Raw genomic sequence first — 27463 nt, 5'->3', positions numbered from 1 at the left:
TTCCAGTAAAAACCTAAAGATGTTTGTGATGTGATTCATATCACTGTATGTATGCATTCTGGGTAAGTTTACCCTAGGTACAGATCTAGGATCAGCTTCCCTTTCCCCAATCACAACCTTAACCATTAGTAGGGGAAAATGCAACACTGATCCAATATCAGTGTCTAGGGGGAACTTCACCCTACACCGTACAGTGGGGAAAAAAAGTATTTAGTCAGCCACCAATTGTGCAAGTTATCCCACTTAAAAAAGATGAGAGAGGCCTGTAATTTTCATCATAGGTACACGTCAACTATGACAGACAAAATGAGATTTTTTTCCAGAAAATCACATTGTAGGATTTTTAATGAATTTATTTGCAAATTATGGTGGAAAATAAGTATTTGGTCAATAACAAAAGTTTCTCAATACTTTGTTATATACCCTTTGTTGGCAATGACACAGGTCAAACGTTTTCTGTAAGTCTTCACAAGGTTTTCACACACTGTTGCTGGTATTTTGGCCCATTTCTCCATGCAGATCTCCTCTAGAGCAGTGATGTTTTGGGGCTGTCGCTGGGCAACACAGACTTTCAACTCCCTCCAAAGATTTTCTATGGGGTTGAGATCTGGAGACTGGCTAGGCCACTCCAGGACCTTGAAATGCTTCTTACGAAGCCACTCCTTCGTTGCCCGGGCGGTGTGTTTGGGATCATTGTCATGCTGAAAGACCCAGCCACGTTTCATCTTCAATGCCCTTGCTGATGGAAGGAGGTTTTCACTCAAAATCTCACGATACATGGCCCCATTCATTCTTTCCTTTACACGGATCAGTCGTCCTGGTCCCTTTGCAGAAAAACAGCCCCAAAGCATGATGTTTCCACCCCCATGCTTCACAGTAGGTATGGTGTTCTTTGGATGCAACTCAGCATTCTTTGTCCTCCAAACACGACAAGTGGAGTTTTTACCAAAAAGTTATATTTTGGTTTCATCTGACTATATGACATTCTCCCAATCCTCTTCTGGATCATCCAAATGCACTCTAGCAAACTTCAGATGGGCCTGGACATGTACTGGCTTAAGCAGGGGGACACGTCTGGCACTGCAGGATTTGAGTCCCTGGCGGCGTAGTGTGTTACTGATGGTAGGCTTTGTTACTTTGGTCCCAGCTCTCTGCAGGTCATTCACTAGGTCCCCCCGTGTGGTTCTGGGATTTTTGCTCACCGTTCTTGTGATCATTTTGACCCCACGGGGTGAGATCTTGCGTGGAGCCCCAGATCGAGGGAGATTATCAGTGGTCTTGTATGTCTTCCATTTCCTAATAATTGCTCCCACAGTTGATTTCTTCAAACCAAGCTGCTTACCTATTGCAGATTCAGTCTTCCCAGCCTGGTGCAGGTCTACAATTTTGTTTCTGGTGTCCTTTGACAGCTCTTTGGTCTTGGCCATAGTGGAGTTTGGAGTGTGACTGTTTGAGGTTGTGGACAGGTGTCTTTTATACTGATAACAAGTTCAAACAGGTGCCATTAATACAGGTAACGAGTGGAGGACAGAGGAGCCTCTTAAAGAAGAAGTTACAGGTCTGTGAGAGCAAGAAATATTGCTTGTTTGTAGGTGACCAAATACTTATTTTCCACCATAATTTGCAAATAAATTCATAAAAAATCCTACAATGTGATTTTCTGGAATTTTTTTTCTCAATTTGTCTGTCATAGTTGACGTGTACCTATGATGAAAATTACAGGCCTCTCTCATCTTTTTAAGTGGGAGAACTTGCACAATTGGTGGCTGACTAAATACTTTTTTCCCCCACTGTATGTATGTAAGCACTGCAGTTCACTTCCTCAACAGTAGATAGTGACGGAAGAAAACAGTGAAATCAAAAACATCTGCAGTACTACCAAATGACCACTGTATTCTCCTCTTGTGTTCTCATGTCCTATGACAACTTCAGTACACAATGTCCCAACAAAGAGGTCCTTGTGCTGATGTGTGATCAAAACAAAGCTTTCCACAATTATATACTGAACAAAAATATAAATGCAACATGCAACAATTTCAATGATTTCACTGAGTTACAGTTCATATGGAAATCAGTCAATTGAAATAAATAAATTAGGCCGTAATCTACAGTGGCTTGTGAAAGTATTCACCCCCCTTGGCATTTTTCCTATTTTGTTGCCTTACAACCTTGAAATAAAATGGATTTTTGAGGGGGTTTGTATCATTTGATTTACACAACATGCCTACCACTTTGAAGATGCAAAATAAGACAAAAAAACAGAGAACCCCCCCCACAAAGTCAATACTTTGTAGAGCCACCTTTTGCAGCAATTACAGCTGCAAGTCTCTTGGGGTATGTCTCTATAAGCTTGGCACATCTAGCCACTGGGATTTTTGCCCATTCTTCAAGGCAAAACTGCTCCAGCTCCTTCAAGTTGGATGGGTTCCGCTGGTGTACAGCAATCTTTAAGTCATACCACAGATTCCCAAGACATGGTGGTACCATGGGGGGTGGCCATACCACAGATTCCCAAGATGTGGTCCTCTGTAGCTCAGCTGGTAGAGCACGGCGCTTGTAACGCCAAGGTAGTGGGTTCGATCCCCGGGACCACCCATACACAAAAAAATAAATGTATGCACGCATGACTGTAAGTCGCTTTGGATAAAAGCGTCTGCTAAATGGCATATTATATTATTATATATTATATACATTTAAATGTTTCCCCTTAAACCACTCAAGTGTTGCTTTAGCAGTATGCTTAGTGTCATTGTCCTGCTGGAAGGTGAACCTCCGTCCCAGTCTCAAATCTCTGGAAGACTGAAACAGGTTTCCCTCAAGAATTTCCCTGTATTTAGCGCCATCCATCATTCCTTCAATTCTGACCAGTTTCCCAGTCCCTGCCGATGAAAAACATCCCCATAGCATGATGCTGCCACCACCATGCTTCACTGTGGGGATGGTGTTCCCGGGGTGATGAGAGGTGTTGGATTTGCACCAGACATAGCATTTTCCTTGATGGCCAAAAAGCTCAACTTTAGTCTCATCTGACCAGAGTACCTTTTTCCATATGTTTGGGGAGTCTCCCACATGCCTTTTGGCAAACACCAAACGTGTTTGCTTATTTTTGTATTTTCTTTAAGCAATGGCTTTTTTCTGGCCACTCTTCCATAAAGCCCAGCTCTGTAGAGTGTACGGCTTAAAGTGGTCCTATGGAAAGATACTCCAATCTCCGCTGTGGAGTTTTTCAGCTCCTTCAGGGTTATCTTTGGTCTCTTTGTTGCCTCTGATTAATGCCCTCCTTGCCTGGTCCATGAGTTCTGGTGGGCGGCCCTCTCTTGGCAGGTTTTTGTGGTGCCATATTCTTTCAATTTTTTTTATAATGGATTTAATGGTGCTCCGTGGGATGTTCAAAGTTTTGGATATTTGTTTATAACCCAACCCTGATCTGTACTTCTCCACAACCTTGTCCCTGACCTGTTTGGAGAGCTCCTTGGTCTTCATGGTGCCGCTTGCTTGGTGGTGCCCCTTGCTTAGTGGTGTTGCAGACTCTGGGGCCTTTCAGAACAGGTGTATATATACTGAGATCATGTGACAGATCATGTGACACTTAAATAAAGTCCACATGTGTGCAATCTAACTAATTATGTGACTTCTGAAGGTAATTGGTTGCACCAGATCTTATTTAGGGGCTTCATAGCAAATGGGGTGAATATATATGCACGCACCACTTCTTCGTTATTGATTTTTTTGAAACAAGTAATTTTTTTCATTTCACTTGTCCATTACATGAAATCCAAATAAAAATCCATTTAAATTACAGGTTGTAATGCAACAAAATAGGAAAAACACCAATATAGCTATATAGAACACTTATTAATGGTTCTTAATAGAACCTTTATGGAGAATGGTTCTATAAAGAACATTTTTCAATATCAAACCTTCTACAAAGAACATTATGAAGAACAATACAGGTTATTTTTTACTGGTTAGCCATGTTATATTGTTAAAATTCTATAAATGTTATTATTGTGTTAATTGACAAGTTGAATCAGGTGTGCTACTCCTGGAATGGCTCCCTGTGGAGAAACTTGAGAACTGATGTAGACAACAGTTCTCAACTGACACAAGGCCATACGTGAGTCTTTCACAAGACACTGTCACTGGACATAATTATATTTAATATGTAATTGCACAACACAACAGATTAGATCAACTGGAATGACACTCACTCAGGGTTGTACAAAAAGAGCTGTGCGCAAACCACCCCCCTAAATATTGGAATGAGCTGCTGCCCCTAATATGAAATAACCCTTTTCTGAACTGCAAAAAAACATTGAAGGGCTCAAATAGTAATTTTAGTCATTACGGTTCCACATTGAACCATCACCCTTCCCATAGAACCCTTGAGGAACCCTATTTTCTTAGTGTGAAAGACATCAAAGTGTTGAGAACCAGTGTTCTGACATGGAATTAGAACTAGTTCTGATTCATTCTAATTCTCTGCTTCTGACAATGACATTCCACTAGAGGGGAACCCAGGCCAGAGAGTTTAGGCCAGGCCAGTGAATCTATACAGGCCTTCAAAGGAGGCCTCCTCTGTGCTCACTCATAACAAAACAACACATCTGTGCAGAGTCAGACAGAACATGAACACACACTTCAATGCTCGGCTACAAAGAGAACTCGGTAGACAGCAGTGCTTGACTTGGACTGAAATAGGTTCCGGTACTCATTTTGGGTGTGTCTTGCTCTTCATTGTAATCAGAGGGCTAATATTAATACTATGCATGCCAGTCTCTATTGGCTAAGAGTTGAGGAAAGACTGACCGCATCACTTCTTGTTTTTATAAGAAACATTAATGTGTTGGAAATTCCTAAATGTTTGCATAGTCAACATATACACAGCACTGACACACACACTTAGCCCACCAGACATGCCACCAGGGGTCTTTTTACAGTCCCCAGGTCCAGAACAAATTCAAGGAAACGTACAGTATTATACAGAGCCATGAGTGCAAGTGAACAGCAAACCTAGTAAAAAAAAAAAAAGCAACACCTCAAGGCACAACGCCTCTCCCCCATGTGACCTACTTGTTGTGTGTATGTACGGACAGGTACGTGTAACTGATAGATGCACACACACGCACACTACATGTTAATGTTTTTAAATATATGTAAATTGTAAAGTATTTAAATCAAAACATAAAATATTTAGGTGCAGGACCTCCACAATACTTTTGAGCTAATATTCTATAAAATGAACAGGAGCTCAAGCAGTAGAAAATGAGAGGTGTCGGAACTCAGCTCCGGTGAGCTCCTGACCAATTCAAGCACTGGTAGACAGGACATCCTCCACAAAGTGTTTTTGTGAAAAGGTTACAAGTTATTCGACAGTACTGGTGTGATCCACAACAGGTGTCTAGACATGAGTGTGGGCCTATGTCCCAGAATCATTCAGCTGTCATAAATATAGATTACATGACAGCCTATTGTTTTCATAAGAGGGGAAGTGCTGAATGTACCTGCTATGATTGGATTAGTTTACCTCACATTGGCAGGCAAGCAGCAGGCTAAATACTTAGCCAGCTGCATTCCAACACGTGCAGCAGTGGTGTGTTTATTTGTGCATACACTAGCTAATTGTAAGGGGCTTTATACTATAGTTGTCCTGAGTTTTGGGTCAATGAGAATACCTTTCCACATAAAAACCACAGCACAAACATGCATGACTTTGTAGGCTATTAGCTGTTTGTTTGTGAGGTTTATCAAAAAAATAATGAAAAACAATTGGCTTGGCTGTATATGCAATGAAACTATTTAGGCTACAGAAAGAAATCATCATCAGATTTAGTTAAATACCTAGAAACATCGTAATAACAAAGTGATGATCAAATCTATCATGCAAGTTTCTGTTATGAAATTCTTTCTACAGCTACACACTGTCTTTTTCTCTCTGTTCTTTCTCTTTCCCTCCTTCTGCTCAGAGCATTGTCAAACACGTGCAGTGCACATTACGCAATCCAAACAACAACAGCGCTGCCATGTGAGCGGCCCAAACCATAGAAATAGTGCCCCGAACAGCTTCAGGGATTGGTCCATATGCGACCAATCACAAAAATCACAAGCGCTCTTCAGATTAGTGGGCGTGGCTTCCAGGTCTTTCACAGCTGTCATGAGTGAGAACTTGTCTGTCTGTGCCTGAGCTATAGAAAAATCCTATTGACAGTTAATCTTATTTCCATTATTTGCTATGTATGTTTTTGACATTCTTAGAATGGTTTGAAATACAATTTACATTGTCAGAATTCTATTTTTGCTCAGTTGTTGTTCCATATGCAATATATGTACAATGAGGCCTATTGAAGTTTTTTGGATGGTTTTCCTGTGCCTGAGACACAGGCAAACGCATACACACGCACACAAACAAATGTACACACATGCATGACACAACCATCTCTCAGCATCCCACTAATTTCATTGAAATTACGTAGAAACAATGTTGATTCAACCAGTGTGTGCCCAGTGGGATGGCTTGATCTCAATGATCTGACTTGCTTAGGCATCTTGAACAAGAGTCCAGAAATCAAAACAAATACTATTCATGTAGGAAAATGGGCAAACATGACTAATGGCAATTTAATTTACAAATGAATGACAAAATGTTAATATTTTGAACAAAACAATATATGAGCTGTTCCTATATGAGCAGTAGACAGAGTATGAATAGGAGCCTGTGGTCGTTTGCTTCTCCTGACCCAGCACAGAGCCGTGGGCATGGGCCAGTTATATGTGTCTCTATCCTACATGTGTCCCTTCAGATAATATGTCCCAAGGAAAAGTTAGACGCTGACCCAGTTCCCTACTTAGCAGAAATAACTGCAGTCAGAGATGTTGCAGCAAGAGGGAGAGAGAGCTTATCAACCTACTTCCACCTCTCTCATGCTCCATCCACGGCAAGAAGGATCCGTTTCTCTTATGCATACAGCCTTCATCATCAGTTTTTTTTATGCAGTTTGAACATTTAATTCTGAGTAGAACAATAACTGACACTGTTCGAATTCTGAATAGCAAAATAGTGGATGTGCCGACCAACTATTACAACCTTCAAGCTCCCCCAGCACAATAGCCAACAAACAACTAGGCCATGCAAGGTTTATGGATTCATTTGGCCTTTTTCCTGCTCCCATACTAAATAATCGTGTATATTTAGGGTATTTTGGTCTATTCAGCCCCAGACGAGTGGCTGTGTCACAGGATTACTGAGAGAGAGCAGGACAGGATTTATCCCTGATGTAACTCGTCTATCTCTATCTGTTTGCTTATTGTGTGTGTGTGTGTGTGTGTGTGTGCATGCGTGTGTGCGTGCATGCGTACGTTGGTACGCATGTGCTTGCTTGCCTGTGTTTGCTTTGTGTTGTTGTCCTCTCTGTTGATTTGGCCTCAAATTCAAGTCACAGTACATCGCTGCCTTAGCCACTGTGACATCATGCCAGTGGGACCCCCAAAATCCTAACCCAATTAGGAGGAACCACATAACACCTTACATCAGTCTCTACGTCCCAAATGGCACCCTATTCCCTAATGGACTACTTTTGACCATGGCCAATACGTCTCTGGTCAAGAGTAGTGCACAATATAAGGAATATGGTGCCATTTGGGACCCATAATAGGTCTTAGTTGGGGCAACTTCAACCTACCCTGTGACCAGACTCTCATTACTTTTTTGCCCATATTGATTTTTATAATGAAAAGACTGTATAAATAAAAAACATTATTCAGTGTATCAATCTTGTCTTTCTTGATACAAAGTAGGTCTAAACACTAGAATGATTGATCATTTCCAAAGACCAATGCGCTATCCTTTTTTATGTGACCTGCGCAGGGTTGCTAGGAGAAGTGATGTCACAGGCGAATGACAGCCAGTCCACAACGGAGGAAAATCCTAGTGGGGAAGAAGCTGTTTCTTTGAGGAGAAGGCTTCCATCAAAATCTGTCTCCATCCTGTTTCATTTAGGGAAAGATTATATTTAAAAAAGCAAGAACATAATCTACACGTTCTAAACTTTCGGCAATACCAATATCGTGGTGTTCCGAAAAAGACATAGGTATAAAAGGGATGGTGAAAGTTGGATTGTTACAGAAGGAATTTAATCATCTTCTTCTGGGATTCAGGGGGAGGGGGGCGTCTGAATAAAGGGGTTTGTATACCAGCAACGTAAGGTGATATTTGGGGTGGTTAGGTAACTAAAGAGCGAAAAAACACCAGGGTTGATTTTTCAAAATAACAAATTCTGAAGGTTGCTTCGTAAGAATAACATTGAACCATGGACTTGAGAGTGGGAAACCGATACAGGCTGGGAAGGAAAATTGGAAGTGGATCTTTTGGAGATATCTATTTAGGTGAGTAACGTTAGTTAGCTAAAATATCAACAATATTAGTTACACAATAACGTTACCGTATGCTAGTTGGTTAACTAGCTAGGTAACGTCAATTGAACATTTCAACTAGTTAGCTAACGTTAGCTACTGTAGCTACCAAACACCGCCACTAACCTGATAAACTAGCTTACCTTGCTAACATTGACGTTACGTTGTACGTTAACCATGTTGCTAGGATTGTGAATAACAAAACAAGCTGTCAACTCTCAGCACCTCTTATCCACCTGGCAAGCCAATAACGTTAGCTAGCTAGCTATATACAGTCCCCTGTAGCTCAGTTGGTAGAGCATGGCGCTTGCAACGCCAGGGTTGTGGGTTCGTTTCCCACGGGGGGCCAGTATGAAAAATAACTGTAAGTCGCTCTGGATAAGAGCGTCTGCTAAATGACTTAAATGTAAAATGAGGAAATAACGTTAGACTAGCTACTAACCAGCTAATGTTAGCTAGCTAAGTTAGCTTGTCAAATTGAGATGCCTCTATCCAAGCAAAGCCCATGACCGTTTCACTAAACAGCAGGACAGCTAAACACAAGCAGGTAACCAGCTAGGCCTAATTGTCATTATTCATTCAGAGATGACTACCTAGCTAGTCAATGTAATCTGGAAACTGCTGGATTGTAATTCATGTCTACTAAGGGTTTGGTTTTCAAAAAGCATAGGCATGACCCTGCTGGATCATGGATGGAGAGATTTCTTTTTTTTTTTAAGGCAGAGTTCTCTTCAGACAGACATACCGAAAGAACAAGTCACCCACCTCAACTGAGTTTGACAGTAGTCTTCCCATCTGTCAAATTTCAAGGGATGAAGGGCAGTTAGCTAGCTGCAGTAGAACTAGCCAAATACCCTGTTCTCTGCTCTGTTCTCCAGGCAGTGGCACTCGCCCACATTTGTAGGATGAAGCATAGTGAAGTTCTGAACTAGTTACCCATTTATAGTCACAGTACAAGTGTACTGTCCTCTAGCTTCCATTTGTTTGCTGCTGTGGCTGTCTTAGGACTTAGGCAAGCGACTATTTTTTAAATATATATTTTTAGCTATTATTTATTTCTGTCTAGTTTAAAGTAACATTGCTGTAATGCGTTGTTGTGGCTAGTTTCAACCATTTGTCACTCAGTCTGGGCGGGGTTCAACTCCCCCTTAGAAGTTGTGTTGACTGTCAAGTTGCTTGTGTGGTTTGTTTTTAGTGTGTGTGTTTAGAGACTGGGCCCTCTGGTTTTCCATTGATCCAGAATCATCAGTCAGCTGTCAACTGAAATTACATTCTGATATGTTATCATCACCTCCAGGGTTTAGCTCACACATACCTTTGTCATAAAGGACACTGAACACATCCTGTTTTTGGATGAGTGAGTTTGAATCTTGTCATGCCATAACTGTAACTAAAGGTCATTATGCTGGTGTGCTTCCTGGAGTCATGTTTTCCTATGGGTAATAGGGAGGAGTATTCCTATGTTAAATGCTGAATGGGTTTTACAGGGCCTCATACAGTGTTTGAATTTGGTGTATGTCCTATCCTCTTTGTAGGCGTTTTCAGTTGACTGTAGGAATTCCTCTGGTTGAGTTGAAGCAGGAGCACATCTAGTCCAGCCACAGGGTTTGACACAATTATCCAGCTTCTTGGCACTACTGTAGCACATGGCAGTTAGTGTATACAGGCAGAAAGAGCTTATTGTTGATGTGGATGACATCAGCGAAGTTTCTAACAGCCATGTCGTTGTTTCACAAACCGTCTGTGTGTAACATGATATGGGAAAGTCAGATGTTCAGATTATAACGCCTACTACTGCCCTATCTGTACTAGCGTGTCACGAGTCATGACTCCCCACCCCATCCCTCTTCCCCTTTTCTAAACAAATAGTTCTAAACCCCATGTAAGGCCAAAAAGTTACTTGACTTGCTTCTCAGTTGCTTGTTGTTGGATGTTTGTTTTGAAAGGCTTGGGTCATTTGGATGCTGACTGGAAACATTTTGTGGCAAATGTTATTCCTGTCTTTGAGTTGCTAAATGCTCTGTTTGTGCATATTCAGGTTGAGACACACTGACTGGGAAAAGTAGATGATTTGTATGTTCCTTGCATGGCTGGAGTCATGGTCAATATATAAATTTTGTTGCACATGTATAATTTATTAAACTTCTATAGTGCTTTTCATAGAATCTCAAAGCGCTTCAAGAACAACAAACAAGCAAAATATGATGACAGGTCAACCAATAGAGGCCAAGTCAAGTATGCAGATGAGAAACCTCATGTCCAACTCCAATGAAACTCAATGTTCCAACTCAACAGACATGAATTGTGCAGCACTAAGTGTAGGGCTGAGTGGATGTTTTTAGAGTGACCCTGCAATAAGAGACATGTGGTTTTGATAAGGCCATCCATGTGATGCAGCCCACCCCACCCACCACTGCTCCCCACCCGTGCCAAACCACTAAGGATATGGTGTGGTTGTTTTGCTTTTGACACCCTAGCTGGATTGTATAACCAGGCCTATAAGATCTTTATCTCTCCTAGGCTGCCTGACTCTTCATCAAGCCTATAAAATGTTGCAACATTAAAAAAAATTGACACCAATAGACCTATGTTGAGTTGATATAGTTTGACTGTACCACATGAAGTACAATTTGTTGAAATTATAATTTTTGTTTGATTTCTAGAGCATACAGACACCCCACCCCCCCTCCCCGTTATGAATTATGTCAGTCCCAAGTTCCTAGTTCTTATCCATTGTAATAGGCTTTGTAATGGGACAGACAGGGGAGGGGGGGCAACGCAACGCAACGCACGCAGAGGTGTGTGTGGTGACTCGTCCTACACACACAGAGGGGAAGGGAAGCTCCAGTCAGCTGTAATTCCCTCTCTGCTCTGCTATCCAGTGTGGACTAATGCATTCCCCTTTATGTAACCACACATATGATTCATCCAGCATGTTATTGTGTGTGTGCGCGCATGGAAGTGTTAAGTAAAGTGCTTTTCAGGAGAGGGTCTGAGTCATACATGGAATGTAGCCTACTTTTGAAATGAAATGTCAGATATAAAAAGCTCCCCTGTTTCCCATTGTTAACGTACTGCGCAGCGAATGTGCACATCTTCAATGCATTTTTTTGAATCTCATATTGCCCTTTTTTTCCACTTTGTATGAAAAGGGCCTTTTGCAAGCTGCGCAAAGAGAAGTAGGCCCAGTACTAAAGTAATAGGCTAGGTGTGTTTTACATTGTAACTCTTCAAGCTGATTCTTTTGTAACAGCTTGGCCCGTTTTTCTCATATTAAACATTCTTTCATGTTCCTGGGTAATGTTCCTCTATAGTCTCTGCTCTGCTGGCCCTCTATAGCTGCTCTAGTCACTCTGAATTCATGTTTTCACTGCTGCTCGGCAGGGTCAACACAAATGACCACAGCCACAAAGTCATAATTATGGCTATTTCTACAATTCCTCTTCTTAAAATCTGATTTTAACCTTAACCACATTGCTAACCTTAAATGAAGACCAAAAAGCTTATTTCTGTTAAATTAATTTTTACAATATCACCCATTTGGACTTTGGCTGTGGTAACTAGTAACAATCACTGGGCAGGGAGGGATGGGCCCCAACTCACTCTCTACTCCCCTTCCCTGTTCTGTTCCAGCAGAGTTCCTTGTCTTTTTATAATCACATTCTGCTAAACATGCTGGCAGTACTCCGCATAAGGAAATGTTAATATTACAGTTAAAGTTGGTTTACCTATTTGAGTTGGATTGTTCTTTGAGGCTGGTATGATATGAATGGCAGTTGGTGTATAAAAAGTGCATTTGGAAAGTATTCAGACCCCTTGACTTTTCCCCATTTTGTTACGTTACAGCCTTATTCTAAAATTTATTAAATTGTTTTTTTCCCCTCATCAATCTACACACAATACCCCATAATGACAAAGCAAAAACTGGTTTGTAGAAATTTTTGCAAATGTATAAAAAATAAAATAAAAAATGAAATAACATTTACATAAGTATTCAGACCCTTTACTCTGTACTTTGTTGAAGCACCTTTGGCAGCGATTACAGCCTTGAGTCTTCTTGGGTATGACTCTACAAGTTTGGCACACCTGTATTTGGGGAGGTTCTCCCATTCTTCTCTGCAGATCTTCTCAAGCTCTCAGGTTGGATGGGGAGCATTGCTGCACAGCTATTTTCAGGTCTCTCCAGAGATGTTTGATCGTGTTCAAGTCCGGGCTCTGGCTGGGCCACTCAAGGACATTCAGAGACTTATCCCAAACCACTCCTTTGTTGTCTTGGCTGTGTGCTTAGGGTCGTTGTCCTGTTGGAAGGTGAACCTTCACCCCAGTCTGAGGTCCTGAGTGCTCTGGAGAAGGTTTTCATCAAGGATCTCTCTGTACTTTGCTCTGTTAATCTTTCCCTCGATCCTGACTAGTCTCCCAGTCCCTGCTGCTGAAAAACATCTCCACAGCATGATGCTGCCACCACCATGCTTCACCATAGGGATGGTGCCAGGTTTCCTCCAGACGTGACACTTGGCATTCAGGCCAAAGAGTTCAATCTTGGTTTCATCATGCCAGATGATTTTTAAATACCTCAATGGACCATAAAGGTAATAACACTATCACCCTTATGCACTTAAGGAAATCACGAATATCATGGATATAATGGAACTAGTGTGTATATATGGAGGCTTAAATATCCTGACCTAGTGAGATATACATGGCGGAGGCTCAATCAAGCTAGTCGTCTTGACTACTTTGTCATTCTCACTGCCACCAAAAGTTTAAAAAGTGTTGATAGGGGACAGAATGCAGTCGGACCGTCACATAATTGGCATATACAGTGGGGGAAAAAATTATTTAGTCAGCCACCAATTGTGCAAGTTCTCCCACTTAAAAAGATGAGCGAGGCTTGTAATTTTCATCATAGGTACACGTCAACTATGACAGACAAATTGAGAGAAAAAAATCCAGAAAATCACATTGTAGGATTTTTAATGAATTTATTTGCAAAATATGGTGGAAAATAAGTATTTGGTCACCTACAAACAAGCAATATTTCTGGCTCTCACAGACCTGTAACTTCTTCTTTAAGAGGCTCCTCTGTCCTCCACTCGTTACCTGTATTAATGGCACCTGTTTGAATATGTTATCAGTATAAAAGACACCTGTCCACAACCTCAAACAGTCACACTCCAAACTCCACTATGGCCAAGACCAAAGAGCTGTCAAAGGACACCAGAAACAAAATTGTAGACCTGCACCAGGCTGGGAAGACTGAATCTGCAATAGGTAAGCAACTTGGTTTTAAGAAATCAACTATGGGAGCAATTATTAGGAAATGGAAGACATACAAGACCACTGATAATCTCCCTCGATCTGGGGCTCCACGCAAGATCTCACCCGTGGGGTCAAAATGATCACAATAACGGTGAGCAAAAATCCCAGAACCACACGGGGGGACCTAGTGAATGACCTGCAGAGAGCTGGGACCAAAGTAACAAAGCCTACCATCAGTAACACACTACGCCGCCAGGGACTCAAATCCTGCAGTGCCAGACGTGTCCCCCTGCTTAAGCCAGTACATGTCCAGGCCCGTCTGAAGTTTGCTAGAGTGCATTTGGATGATCCAGAAGAGTATTGGGAGAATGTCATATGGTCAGATGAAACCTAAATAGAACTTTTAGGTAAAAACTCAACTCGTCGTGTTTGGAGGACAAAGAATGATGAGTTGCATCCAAAGAACACCATACCTACTGTGAAGCATGGGGGTGGAAACATCATGCTTTGGGGCTGTTTTTCTGCAAAGGGACCAGGACGACTGATCCGTGTAAAGGAAAGAATGAATGGGGCCATGTATCGTGAGATTTTGAGTGAAAACCTCCTTCCATCAGCAAGGGCATTGAAGATGAAACGTGGCTGGGTCTTTCAGCATGACAATGATCCCAAACACACCGCCCGGGCAACGAAGGAGTGGCTTCGTAAGAAGCATTTCAAGGTCCTGAAGTGGCCTAGCCAGTCTCCAGATCTCAACCCCATAGAAAATCTTTGGAGGGAGTTGAAAGTCTGTGTTGCCCAGCGACAGCCCCAAAACATCACTGCTCTAGAGGAGATCTGCATGGAGGAATGAGCCAAAATACCAGCAACAGTGTGTGAAAACCTTGTGAAGACTTACAGAAAACATTTGACCTGTGTCATTGCCAACAAAGGGTATATAACAAAGTATTGAGAAACTTTTGTTATTGACCAAATACTTATTTTCCACCATAATTTGCAAATAAATTCATAAAAAATCCTACAATGTGATTTTCAGGATTTTGTTTTTTCATTTTGTCTGTCATAGTTGACGTGTACCTATGAGGAGAATTACAGGCCTCTCTCATCTTTTTAAGTGGGAGAACTTGCACAATTGGTGGCTGACTAAATACTTTTTTCCCCCACTGTATGTCCATTACATGAAATCCAAATAAAAATCAATTTAAATTACAGGTTGTAATGCAACAAAATAGGAAAAACGCCAAGGGGTATGAATACTTTTGCAAGGCACTGTATGTAACCACACATACTTAGATAAAATACCTAATCAGAGCCCGTGTGGTTCCTCCTTCCAGGTCCTAATAGGCCTATTTGGTTATTATGTGGTAAAGAGAAAGGATTTCCTTTTTACTAAAGCCAATTCTAAAGTATAGTTTCACCAGGTCATCTAACTGCAGGCATTTCAACAGTGGTGTGCACAGCAACAGGGAGCCAGGGAGACATGCAGTTATTTCCATGTGGGCGAGGATATTTAAAATCTAATCAAAGCCTATTGGATTACTTGTTTTTAACCAGGACAGAAGAATTTATAACTTACTTTTTCGTACATAACATATGTACAGCAGATCCCCTTATTGTATGGGACACTTTTAAATGTGCCTTTAGAGGCCATGCAATTCAATACTCAACAAAAGCAATTTAAGTCAAAATAATCCATGTTAAGAAAGGTAATAGAGGGACTAACAGTACAGATAGATAGCAATAAAAACAGGACCATAGAGGCACAGCATACGTTAGAGGAAAAATAAATGGTGGAACTTATTCAAGAAAGATCAAGTGTAATATATTATCAAAATAAAGCAAACTGGATGGAATATGGGGAAAAATTCAACCAAATTTTTTTTACATCTTCAACATAGAAATGCTACCAAAAACAATTTACTGAAACTTGTTACAAATGACGGAGTCACCCATGATTCACCAAACTATATTTTGAAAGAGGAAGCAAAGTACTTTAAGCATATATTTTCATTTCAGTCTCCTCCATCTCCACTAACCGAAGTTAATTGTACGTTTTTTCCCCCTTATGAATAATGTAAAATTAACAGCTGTACAGAAAGACTCATGTGAAGGCCAAATTACAGAGGAGGAACTTATTGATGCCATTAAAGCCTTTAAGTCCGGGAAAACTCCAGGGTTGGATGGCATACCAGTTGAGGTATACCAAACTTTTTTTGATGTACTCAGAGGACCGTTATTAGAATGTTTTAACCACTCCTATAAAAATGGTAGATTATCAGATACTCAACAAGAAGGTCTGATTTCATTATTACTGAAACAGGACCCAAGTAGTAAATATAAAGATCCAGTCCGTTTATAAAATTGGATGCCCCTTACACTTCAGTGTTGTGATGCAAAAATTCTAGCAATGTACATAGCGCTTAGAATTAAAAAGGTATTGTCGGATATTATTCATCCTAATCAGACAGGTTTTTTACATGGACGATACATTGGAGATTATATAAGGCAAGTACTGGAAACAATAGAACACTATGGAAAATCTGGGAAACCAGGCCTGGTATTTATAGCTGATTTCGAAAAGGCTTTTGATAAAGTACGACTGGAATGTATATATAAATGCTTGGAATATTTCAATTTTGGAGAATCTCTTATACAATGGGTTAAAGTTATATATAGTAACCTTTGGTGTAAATAATGGCTACTTTTCAGAAAGTATTAAACTGTCAAGAGGAGTAAAACAAGGTTGTCCACTATCGGCATATCTATTTATTATGGCCATCGAAATGTTAGTTATTAAAATCAGATCCAACAATAATATCAAGGGCCTAGAAATCCAGGGCTTAAAAACAATGGTGTCATTGTACGCTGATGATTCATGTTTCTTTTAAATCCTCAATTTGGATCCCTCCACAGCCTCATAGATGATCTGGATACTTTTTCTAACCTCTGGATTACAACCAAATTATGATACGTGTACTATATTACGTATTGAATCATTAACAAATACAACTTTTACATTACAGTGTAGTTTACCAGTAAAATGGTCTGACGGAGAAGTGGACATACTCTTAGCAAAAATAGATAAGATCTTGCTACCATGGAAAGGAAAATGCCTGTCTATTTGTGAAAAAATCACCCTGATTAACTATTTTTAGTCATATCCCAGTTTACCTATTTGCTTATGGCCTTGCCTACACCTAGCAACTTGTTTTTTAAATTATATGAGCAAAAAATAAGACATTTGATTTGGAACGGCAAGCCAGGCAAAATTTAATGGGCCTATTTATATAATGAATATGAATTCGGAGGGCAGAAATGATTAAATATTAAAGCATTAGACCTCTCACTAAAGGCTTCAGTCATTCAAAGGTTGTCTCACCCCATGTTCAAGAATGGCCTTTTCCCCTTTATTCAGATTACAACCTCTCACTTTCGGTTATTTGAAAATGAAATGCTCTCCAAAATATAGCTATTTTTAAAACAAGCCATAGAAAGTTGGTTGCAATTTCAGTTTAATCCACCAGAAAAGACAGAACAAATATAACAACAAATATTATGGTTAAATTCAAAGATACTAATTGATATAAAACCAATATTTTTGGAAAGAGTGTTTAAAAAAGGTATAATCTTTGTAAACCATGGCACATGGTTTATGAACTGATACACAAAACAACGCTGGATTCAAAACTTAGTTTTTCAATTTAAATTATTATACAAAATTCTTGCAACCAATATAATGTTTTATATATATATATATATATATATATGGGGATACAACCATCCCAGCTCTGCAGATTTTACTGCGAAGAGACGAATCATTAGATCATTTGTTTTGGTACTGTCCATATGTAGCTTGTTTTTGGTCGCAAGTTCAGGAATGGCTGAAGAATTGAAACAGTTACCTGGAGCTAACTCTGCAAATAGCACTGCTGGGTGATAAAAAAAAAAAAGCCATAGTCAATCGATTAATAATACTCTTAGCAAAGAATAGAAAGGTTCAAAACTTTTGTGAAACAGCACAGTTGAAAAATACAGTGGGGAAAAAAAGTATTTAGTCAGCCACCAATTGTGCAAGTTCTCCCACTTAAAAAGATGAGAGAGGCCTGTAATTTTCATCATAGGTACACGTCAACTATGACAGACAAAATGAGAAAAAAAATCCTGAAAATCACATTTGTAGGATTTTTAATGAATTTATTTGCAAATTATGGTGGAAAATAAGTATTTGGTCAATAACAAAAGTTTCTCAATACTTTGTGATATACCCTTTGTTGGCAATGACACAGGTCAAACGTTTTCTGTAAGTCTTCACAAGGTTTTCACACACTGTTGCTGGTATTTTGGCCCATTCCTCCATGCAGATCTCCTCTAGAGCAGTGATGTTTTGGGGCTGTCGCTGGGCAACACAGACTTTCAACTCCCTCCAAAGATTTTCTATGGGGTTGAGATCTGGAGACTGGCTAGGCCACTCCAGGACCTTGAAATGCTTCTTACGAAGCCAGTCCTTTGTTGCCCGGGCGGTGTGTTTGGGATCATTGTCATGCTGAAAGACCCAGCCACGTTTCATCTTCAATGCCCTTGCTGATGGAAGGAGGTTTTCACTCAAAATCTCACGATACATGGCCCCATTCATTCTTTCCTTTACACGGATCAGTCGTCCTGGTCCCTTTGCAGAAAAACAGCCCCAAAGCATGATGTTTCCACCCCCATGCTTCACAGTAGGTATGGTGTTCTTTGGATGCAACTCAGCATTCTTTGTCCTCCAAACACGATCGAGTTGAGTTTTTACCAAAAAGTTCTATTTTGGTTTCATCTGACCATATGACATTCTCCCAATCCTCTTCTGGATCATCCAAATGCACTCTAGCAAACTTCAGACGGGCCTGGACATGTACTGGCTTAAGCAGGGGGACACGTCTGGCACTGCAGGATTTGAGTCCCTGGCGGCGTAGTGTGTTACTGATGGTAGGCTTTGTTACTTTGGTCCCAGCTCTCTGCAGGTCATTCACTAGGTCCCCCCGTGTGGTTCTGGGATTTTTTGCTCACCGTTCTTTTGATCATTTTGACCCCACGGGGTGAGATCTTGCGTGGAGCCCCAGATCGAGGGAGATTATCAGTGGTCTTGTATGTCTTCCATTTCCTAATAATTGCTCCCACAGTTGATTTCTTCAAACCAAGCTGCTTACCTATTGCAGATTCAGTCTTCCCAGCCTGGTGCAGGTCTACAATTTTGTTTCTGGTGTCCTTTGACAGCTCTTTGGTCTTGGCCATAGTGGAGTTTGGAGTGTGACTGTTTGAGGTTGTGGACAGGTGTCTTTTATACTGATAACAAGTTCAAACAGGTGCCATTAATACAGGTAACGAGTGGAGGACAGAGAAGCCTCTTAAAGAAGAAGTTACAGGTCTGTGAGAGCCAGAAATCTTGATGGTGTTCAGAGATAGATGTGAGGGGTTGAGTGGAGCTGAAGGATGGGACTATAAACAAACAAAAGTTAACTATTGTAAACTATACTGTGTCTGTAAAATGTATATAGTATGTATAAGCTGTAAGTATAAGCCTAAGAGTTGTTGTCTATTACTTTACTCCAATTAGGGAAGGGATGGTAGGGTTAGGGGAAAATAAAAGGAAAATGTATATACAAAAAATATATATATAGTTGTAGAAACATCTCGAGGATGATCAATGGAAACAGGATGCACCTGAGCGCAGTTTCAAGTCTCATAGCAAAGGGTCTGAATACTTATGTAAATAAGGTATTTCTGATTTTTTCATAAATTTGCAAACATTTCTAAAAACCTATTTTCGCTTTGTCATTATGGGGTATTGTGAGGATGTGGAAAAAGTCAAGGGGTCTGAATACTTTCCGAATGCACTGTATGCCCCTTCTGTGCTGCAATGCTCAGTCAGCAGGGACATGCACATCACGAGGGCCCAGAGTTTCCCCTCCCTTCATGGTCAGGAAAACCATCCAGGCCATAGTCATTTCTAGGCCTAAATCATACTCTGTGAACCAAAAGCAATAATTGACTACTCTCTATCCATCTCCATACATTTGTATCGACAGTTGTCTTCCCTTCCCTATATTTGTCCCCAGGCACAGACATCTCAGTGGGAGAGGAGGTGGCCATCAAGCTGGAATGTGTGAAGACCAAGCACCCACAGCTCCACATCGAGAGCAAGATCTACAAGATGATGCAGGGAGGAGGTGAGACATGGGTCTAAAACCATTATACAGGGCCAGGCCTTACTGTGGGGTATCAGTCCTGCTCTCTCTCTCTCTCCCCCCACTCATCTCCTCTATTCTCTTCCTCTCATCTCCCCCTTCTTTCTATCTACCCCCTCCATCGCTCTCGCGCGCTCTTCCCCATGTTCATGTGGTTTTCACATCGCTGGACAAGCAGGCAGGCAGTCATCCACATGAGTCAGTCATGCCAGCCAGCAGCCTGAGAGAATAGACTCAGTGGAACCTGTCATCAGATCACAGAGCCAGAGAAACAGCACTCGCGTGGGCTAAGCATCGCACAGTAAATCACGTTAAACCCCATAGAGAATGGGATTTAAGTGAACTAGAGATGGGTTTAAAAACAAATTAACTGACCATGATTAAGTTGAAGTCATCAGTTGATTTCCCACTTCTAACCTCCCATGTGTGTTTTTCCCTTACAGTGGGCATCCCTACCATAAAGTGGTGTGGAGCAGAGGGAGACTACAACGTGATGGTGATGGAGCTGCTAGGTCCCAGTCTGGAGGACCTGTTCAACTTCTGCTCCCGCAAGTTCAGCCTCAAGACTGTCCTGCTGCTGGCTGATCAGATGGTGAGACACAACTGATGGAGCTGGTGTTCACCAACAGCATTAAATACTCAGCTCTTAGGCTGGCTATTAGGGCCACTTGTATCTTCTGAAGTTATGGCCACTATATGCTATGTAATTTGCTTGCATATTCGCTAGCTATTATTTGTTAGCAAATTAGAAGCGCAAAGTAAAGCTCTCCAGGAGGAGTAGTGTCCACTCCTGCTCTTATGTATGTGAAAATAACCCTCTTCTTTTCCAGATCAGTCGTATTGAGTACATCCACTCTAAGAACTTCATCCACAGAGATGTGAAGCCTGACAACTTTCTGATGGGCCTGGGCAAGAAGGGCAACCTGGTGTACATCATCGACTTTGGCCTGGCCAAGAAGTATCGTGACGCCCGCACACACCAGCACATCCCCTACCGCGAGAACAAGAACCTGACTGGCACGGCACGCTATGCATCCATCAACACACACCTGGGGATAGGTAGGTTACACACACACACCCTGCACATTGATCTCACACACACACACACTATTCAAACAGGGCCAGTGTGTGACTTTCTCCTCCCTCCCTCTCTCTACAGAGCAGTCTCGTCGTGATGACCTGGAGTCTCTGGGTTACGTCCTGATGTACTTCAACCTGGGCTCTCTGCCCTGGCAGGGCCTCAAGGCTGCCACCAAGAGGCAAAAGTACGAACGCATCAGCGAGAAGAAGATGTCCACCCCTATCGAGGTGCTCTGCAAGGGATACCCCTGTAAGTAGTCTGATTTATAATTTTTACTCCATCCTGATTTTAGCATAATTGATTTGGACAAAGACACTCTTACTCTGTGCTTAGGTATGGATATCTAGGATGATAAAGAATTCTCACACTTTTCTCCCTCCTCACAGCGGAGTTCTCCACCTACCTGAACTTCTGTCGCTCTCTGCGGTTCGATGACAAGCCGGACTACTCGTACCTGAGACAGCTGTTCAGAAACCTGTTCCACAGACAGGGCTTCTCCTACGACTACGTCTTTGACTGGAACATGCTCAAGTTTGTGAGTACTGCCTCTATTAATTGTTAATTAACCAGCTATTAAACAAATATACTGTTTTTATCACACATGTTAATAATCCTCTTAACCATTAGCAAATGGTACCTCAGCGGCAGTTTCCTGATTTAGTCTCCATTTCTATCCCTCTGACTGCCCCTAATTCCAAGGGGGCCAACCGTGCAGCGGAGGAGGCGGAGCGGGAGCGGAGGGACAGAGAGGATAGGCTGAGACACGGCAGGAACCCCGGGGCCAGGGGACTCCCTGCCGCCTCAGGACGACCCCGAGGAACACAGGACGGGGCGCCGCCTACCCCCCTCACACCCACCTCACACACAGGTTAGTGTCTCTCTCACTCACACACACACCTAGATGACTTTGATGTATGCTTTACTTAACAATGTGCAATGTGATTGTCTCTTGTCATGGTCAGGAAGTGGAGTATTTATTTCTCCTGTCTCTTTCTCTCTCCTCTAGCCAACATGTCTCCACGACCGGCGTCCGGTATGGAACGGGAGAGGAAAGTGAGCATGCGGCTTCACCGGGGAGCTCCCGTTAACGTCTCCTCGTCCGACCTGACGGGACACCAGGACACCTCCCGCATGTCCACCTCACAGGTACAAGCTCGTCCCGTCTCCAGCCGCACCCCCTCGGCCCTCACCAGATGACCCCTGACCTCATACGACCACCGCCCATCATGACCCACCCCTCCAGAGGAATACACAGAACAGAACCAATAAAGTTGTCTATAGTCAACCTGAACCAGGGATGTCTCTTGACTTTGGATCTCAATAAGGAGTAGCTGCAAGACTTAATCTTTCAAGACATGAATAAACATGAAGATGTTTATTGGAGGGAGGAACTTCAACTAGCTAAGTATAGGGACCTGGCTTTAGCCTGCCAAAGCAACACTAAAGGAAAAGAGGCAGGGAAGGAAATCCACCCCAGGATTGAGGGTACTAAAGAAAACCCTGAAACGAAATATCCCCACTCTCCTTGGATAACATCACCCTATTCTCCTTAGTGATCTCTTTACATTTCCACCAGGTGGTCATGGGAGTTGTAGTTTTTATTCCCCACACATTGGGGTGTGATAGTAAGCATGCCATACTACAGACTCAGATCCAGTTGTCTGACTTGACCTACGGCCTTCTCTCTCCCTTCCTCCCCCAACCTCAGAATAGCATTCCCTTCGACCATCACGGCAACTAGACGCTCGCCATGTCCTCGTGTGATCGCCCGATGGCCACACTGGGTGAGTCCCGCTGAGGCTGGCGCTGGATCCTAAAGCTCAAGGGATGCACGCCTCCAGTCCTAATGGGAAGTACTGTCTGTCTGCAGGCTCTCGTTCCTCTCTGATATACGCTATGAAAGGGAGTTGAGACCACTGGAGACAAGTAGCTTCAATGGTAGCAGCTGATGACAAAAGGAGCTACTTTTTGTTTATTCAGCTGGCCAGCCTACTCCCTTTCATAGCGTATTGATCATTCAATGAGCCTGACTTGCCAGGTCCTCTTGGACCAGATGCCTCAGTCATTCTGATGCATCTGACACTGTATCCCTTGAGAACTGGAGCGGTGCATTTCAGCCTTGTGATAACAAACCCACGTGTGGAACCAGTGTTTCCCCTATTCCTGGCTGTCACCCCACGTAGCTCTGTGACCTATCCTCAGTTCAGTGCTTGTGGCTTCTTGCAGTAGTTGGACTGTGGTAATGCCTGTCTGACATTCTCCAGCATGTGACTGCATTGGGTCTGATCCTAACTCCCCAGTCTTACCTATAGAGGGGTGGCTGTGTGTGTCCTTCAAACCCTCGTCTCCCTTGGCTTTTACCACTGCTCAATGCTGCATGGTTTTTCATAGGTCTCTGGAAATTATCACCAAGCTACAGTTTAGATTTGCTATGGCTGAAAGCATGGCGTAAACTCTGGCATATACTGCATTTTGTTTTCTTGTTCTGATGTGTGAATGACACACCAGACTAAGGCCATGTGGCCCATCGCTGCTTGCCTTCATCTCTCACCCTATGTATCACCCTCAGCATATCTGCTGCACTACATGGAAATACTGCTGTTTCTGCTGAGCAATGTGACTATTCATCTATTGTCATGCCTTCATGCATGATATGGTTTTGAAACTTGAAGAATATTCTGATATTTCACGTCTGGTATTTTTATTTAAATTTAAGTACAGTGTAGACGAAATTGAGTGTAAGAATTTAAGTATAGTTTAGTATATTTCATGATAAGATGGAGATTGCATGCAGAGAAGCAAGAGTAGAGATCCCCGCCTGCTGTAAAGGTATGCGAGTAAAAGTTGACCCCCTCTCTCTTCTCCCCTCAGTTGGTGTCTGGCATGATTCCTGGTGGCCTCCACTCTGCAGCGCCTCGATGAGACGACCCACAATCCACCTGCTGCAGCAGAGGACTGCACCAAGCCTGGCTCAACCAATCCGCAGCCAGCTCACTAACTACTACAGAAACCATCAGAAGACCACCTCTCTCCTGACCTGGCAGTGTCTGGTTGTTCCTCTCTTTCACACTAGTTATCTCGTTCCTTGCCCACTCGGTCTCTCTCACCCCCTCTATGCTCTCTTTCTCTGTACGCTCTCCCGAACACTTACAATAGTTTCGATAAAGAAATTTGGAAATAAGGACCACATCTGCGACCTCTTTTCCCGGAGACATTTTCCATGCCTGTGCAGAGACAGTGGTCTTCGCTGCGATGGCGATCTGAGTTATTTTAAGACTGAAACGACAAACGGAACGACAACAACTTCCACCGTTATTGCCATGGTTACTACTCCTCATCCATGGCACTGTCAATAAAGACTCATTTCTACTCCTACTGTACATTGCTACATAATAAATCTGATATGAAAAGAGCTGATCGAAGATTGCGGCTCTGTTTTAAATGGGTAGTTTTGGGTGTACTGCTTTTCATTTGTAATTATTTACAGATCTCTGTTTTCACTGACCACCAGCTGGTTTTGAGTTTTCTATTGTTTTCACATCTCTGGTCTGTACCTCTAAAGCCATTTGTAATACATACTATTTGCATGTTTTAACACTGGGCCTCCCTTTGACCTGCTGATGTGTAGGGTTTCAACTCTAAATCACCTCTGAAATTCTCCTCAATCTGTGTGTCTAGACGGGGTTTTATGGTCAAAGTCGCTCAAGTTGTATATGTATAGTAGGGCCCCTGTAAAGGTTTCCAAGACAGTCTCTCATGGACTGCTGTACAGATCTACATGCTAATTTCCTGTTATTTGTAATATTTCTAAGCTGTGAAATACCTGTAATATAGATGTTTCCTTTGGGGTGAATTTGGGTTGGGTTTCTTATATTGGGTCTGCTCAAAAGTGTGACATCACGGTCCTATAATCGGTCTGGTTCGGTCCAGTTTTGGGCTGTCATAATCATTGTCCGTGCCCAGGCTTTTTCCTTGTCTGTCCACACAGTCCAAAATACACAAATTGAGCGCACTCACACAGAGACTTAACAGTGTCTGTTAAATGGCCATTTTAAACTATGATTTGTTTTATTGAGTGTGAACTAACATTTTTATATTTTCTTACTGGCTCCATGATGTGAACACTGGTGTTATTTGTACATGTTTTGAGAAATAAAATGGTTTTGCACTGATGTGGCTACAAGCAGAGGCACGTGCACTTAACTAAACATCATCTGTGCTTACTTTGTCTATCCCCTGATAAATGAACCGAATGACACTTATCTTGTAAGAGCTGGCATGCGTCAGCAACTCCTGAGCAGAGTAACGTGCCCAATCTCTTTACTGGTCTTAAGCAAAAAGTGTGGAGCAAGAGTTTGGTATATTCAACTCAACCTCAGTCAGCAAGATGAGTCTTCTAAGGGGCTGCACAGCTGAATCGTTACCATGGTTCACCCCTATAGAACCCTTTTAATGCAGCCCTGATTCCTGACTAGTCTTTTTATCCTATGGTTTGACCCATTGGCAGTTTGGACAATCACTGACTCACCCTTCTATGTGTAATTAACAAAGCTACCAGCTCTGAAAGAATATTACTTTATTGCTCATTTGTATTTACTACTGTAGTTGTGTACTTTAAAAACGGTAAATAAATGAAGTACTTGTACTCCGTGTGTTTTCATTTTCAAACGTGGTTAAGAAAAGGTTTGAATGAGCGTAGTGAAATTAATTTTAATATTTATATATTTAATGTCTCACCTGTGTGCAGACTACCACTAGACGCGCACACTGCGATTGCCCTATGCTGGACACCTGAGTGGAAGAGAAAGGACATAGATAATGCGATGAAGATCAGGGGTATTCAAATCTTACCCTATGAGGTCCGGAGTACTGCTGGTTCTGTTCTACCTGATAATTAATTGCACCCACCTTGGGTCTTAGGTCTAAATGAGTCCCTGATTAGAGGGGAAGAATGAAAAAAAAAAAACAGTGGAATTGGCTTTGAGTTCCCTAGATTTCATTATCATACTAAAATAGTTTGCGTAGACAAGATGGCGTATTGAATAGAAATCGGTACAAAACACCTCAAGATAAAAACATAATATTCAAATATATTCGCAGTTAATATAATTCAATCTGGATAATAACACAAAACAGATCAAAAGGCTAGAGAAATATATCGACAAATATTACAACAACACGCAACACCCAAACATGACTGAAGACAAGCGTGGAGAGCCGATCCCCAAAAGGAAACGCGACTCATCGACTGATACAGATGATATATGCTTTTCACCACTGGGTATGGTAAGTCTGTAAAGCGACCTGTTGAAGTCGATAAATGACAAATTGGGCATACTAGAATTGGTCAGTAAAGACGTAAAAGAGTTGAAAGCGAGTCTTCAAATGAGTGACGAAAAAGCTTTGGTAATGGAGAAAGAAACCAAATAATTAAAAGTGACAGTCTCTAAAATGGAAACGGACGTTAGGGAACTAAAAAAGGAGAACAACCTTCTGAGAGAAGCCTTACTAGACATCCAAACTAGATCGATGAGGGAAAATCTAGTACTTACGGGTATTCAGGAAAAGGAGGGAGAAATAACAGAGAATATTATGAAGGACTTCTGCATACAGCGCTACAAATCCCACTCGAGGCTGTCGATAAAATCCAACTCGAACGTGTACATCGTTTCGGAAAAAGAGGACAGAAATATGAGCGCCCAATCGTTGCCAAATTTGCTTTTTTTAAGGATAAAGCTACGGTGAAAAGCCTAGGAAAAAGACTTGCTGGCACGAAAATAGGCATGAATGATCAGTTCCCGAGGGAGATTGTAGAAAGGCGCAAAGTTCTGTATCCAATCTTCAAGGAAAATAGATTAAAAGGGAAACGTGTTGCACTTGTTGTCGATAAACTGTATATTGACAACCAAATGTTCAGAGACACAAAGACTACTCCATGGCTATTCTAAAAGTTGTAATAGAGGAGTCAAATATTGGAGCACCTGATACTAGCAATGATAGGGATTGTAATATTAAATAACATTTATAGTAAGTATAGTATTTTATAAAAGGATAAAACGATATAACAAGCAGAATAATACATCTTTAAATGCAAATAATTAGAACATGGCTTTTTTGGCAGATGGTTGTTGTGGTTGGTCCTGTGTTCTCTCTGGCGTCCTTTCCCCCTTGCGGTGGATGCGGGTGCGTTTGCACGCTCGGCCCATTTCTTCCGCAGTCAACCATGTGGTGTGCATTTTTGTGTTTGAAAAGGTGCGGCGTTAAGTGAGTGAGACGGGAAATGGTTGCATATCCCAGAGCCGACCGGGGGTCTATGAGCAGGGGTAGTGAGAGCGAGCTTTCAATTTTGTGTAGATGAGGGATATACATTTTTAAATATAGTATACATCTAATCTAATTGTTCATTTTCCTATCATGATGGAAAGATCCCTAACCCTATAACCTGGACACCCACCTGAGCGACCCATACACCAAAGAGAAGTTCCCATCTCTT

At 41.8% G+C, this 27463-nt stretch overlaps 1 protein-coding gene across 4 annotated transcripts; it reads left to right on the top strand.

The window, feature by feature from the left end:
* Positions 1-7897: 7897 nt before the first annotated feature.
* Positions 7898-25615, top strand: LOC121547564 (casein kinase I). Of its 4 annotated transcripts, none has more exons than XM_041858904.1 (10): positions 7898-8382; positions 19761-19871; positions 20333-20481; positions 20720-20948; positions 21049-21219; positions 21357-21505; positions 21670-21838; positions 21977-22116; positions 22679-22754; positions 23842-25615. In XM_041858904.1, exons 1-9 carry the CDS (start codon positions 8307-8309, stop codon positions 22709-22711), a joined length of 1227 nt encoding a protein of 408 aa, XP_041714838.1. In that variant the 5' UTR covers positions 7898-8306; the 3' UTR covers positions 22712-22754; positions 23842-25615. The 4 variants fall into 4 exon arrangements, with proteins under 4 accessions (XP_041714838.1, XP_041714837.1, XP_041714836.1 ...); XM_041858903.1 differs by having other exon boundaries at positions 21652-21838; XM_041858902.1 differs by lacking the exon at positions 22679-22754.
* The last annotated feature ends 1848 nt before the right edge of the window (positions 25616-27463 follow it).

This window comes from Coregonus clupeaformis, chromosome 31 (assembly GCF_020615455.1).
Source record: "Coregonus clupeaformis isolate EN_2021a chromosome 31, ASM2061545v1, whole genome shotgun sequence".
NCBI lineage: Eukaryota > Metazoa > Chordata > Actinopteri > Salmoniformes > Salmonidae > Coregonus > Coregonus clupeaformis.
The sequence above is the reverse complement of the archived record's forward strand: the minus strand, read 5'-3'. Positions and strand labels throughout refer to the sequence as shown.

What these genes read in the sequence shown, in the direction of transcription:
- LOC121547564 (XM_041858901.1), top strand. Translation starts at nt 8,307, where the DNA reads ATGGACTTGAGAGTGGGAAACCGATACAGGCTGGGAAGGAAAATTGGA. An exon ending in CAAGATGATGCAGGGAGGAG is followed by an intron (nt 19,872 to 20,332) that starts GTGAGACATGGG and finishes TTTCCCTTACAG; the next exon opens with TGGGCATCCCTACCATAAAG. An exon ending in CCCGCATGTCCACCTCACAG is followed by an intron (nt 22,117 to 23,841) that starts GTACAAGCTCGT and finishes TTCTCCCCTCAG; the next exon opens with TTGGTGTCTGGCATGATTCC.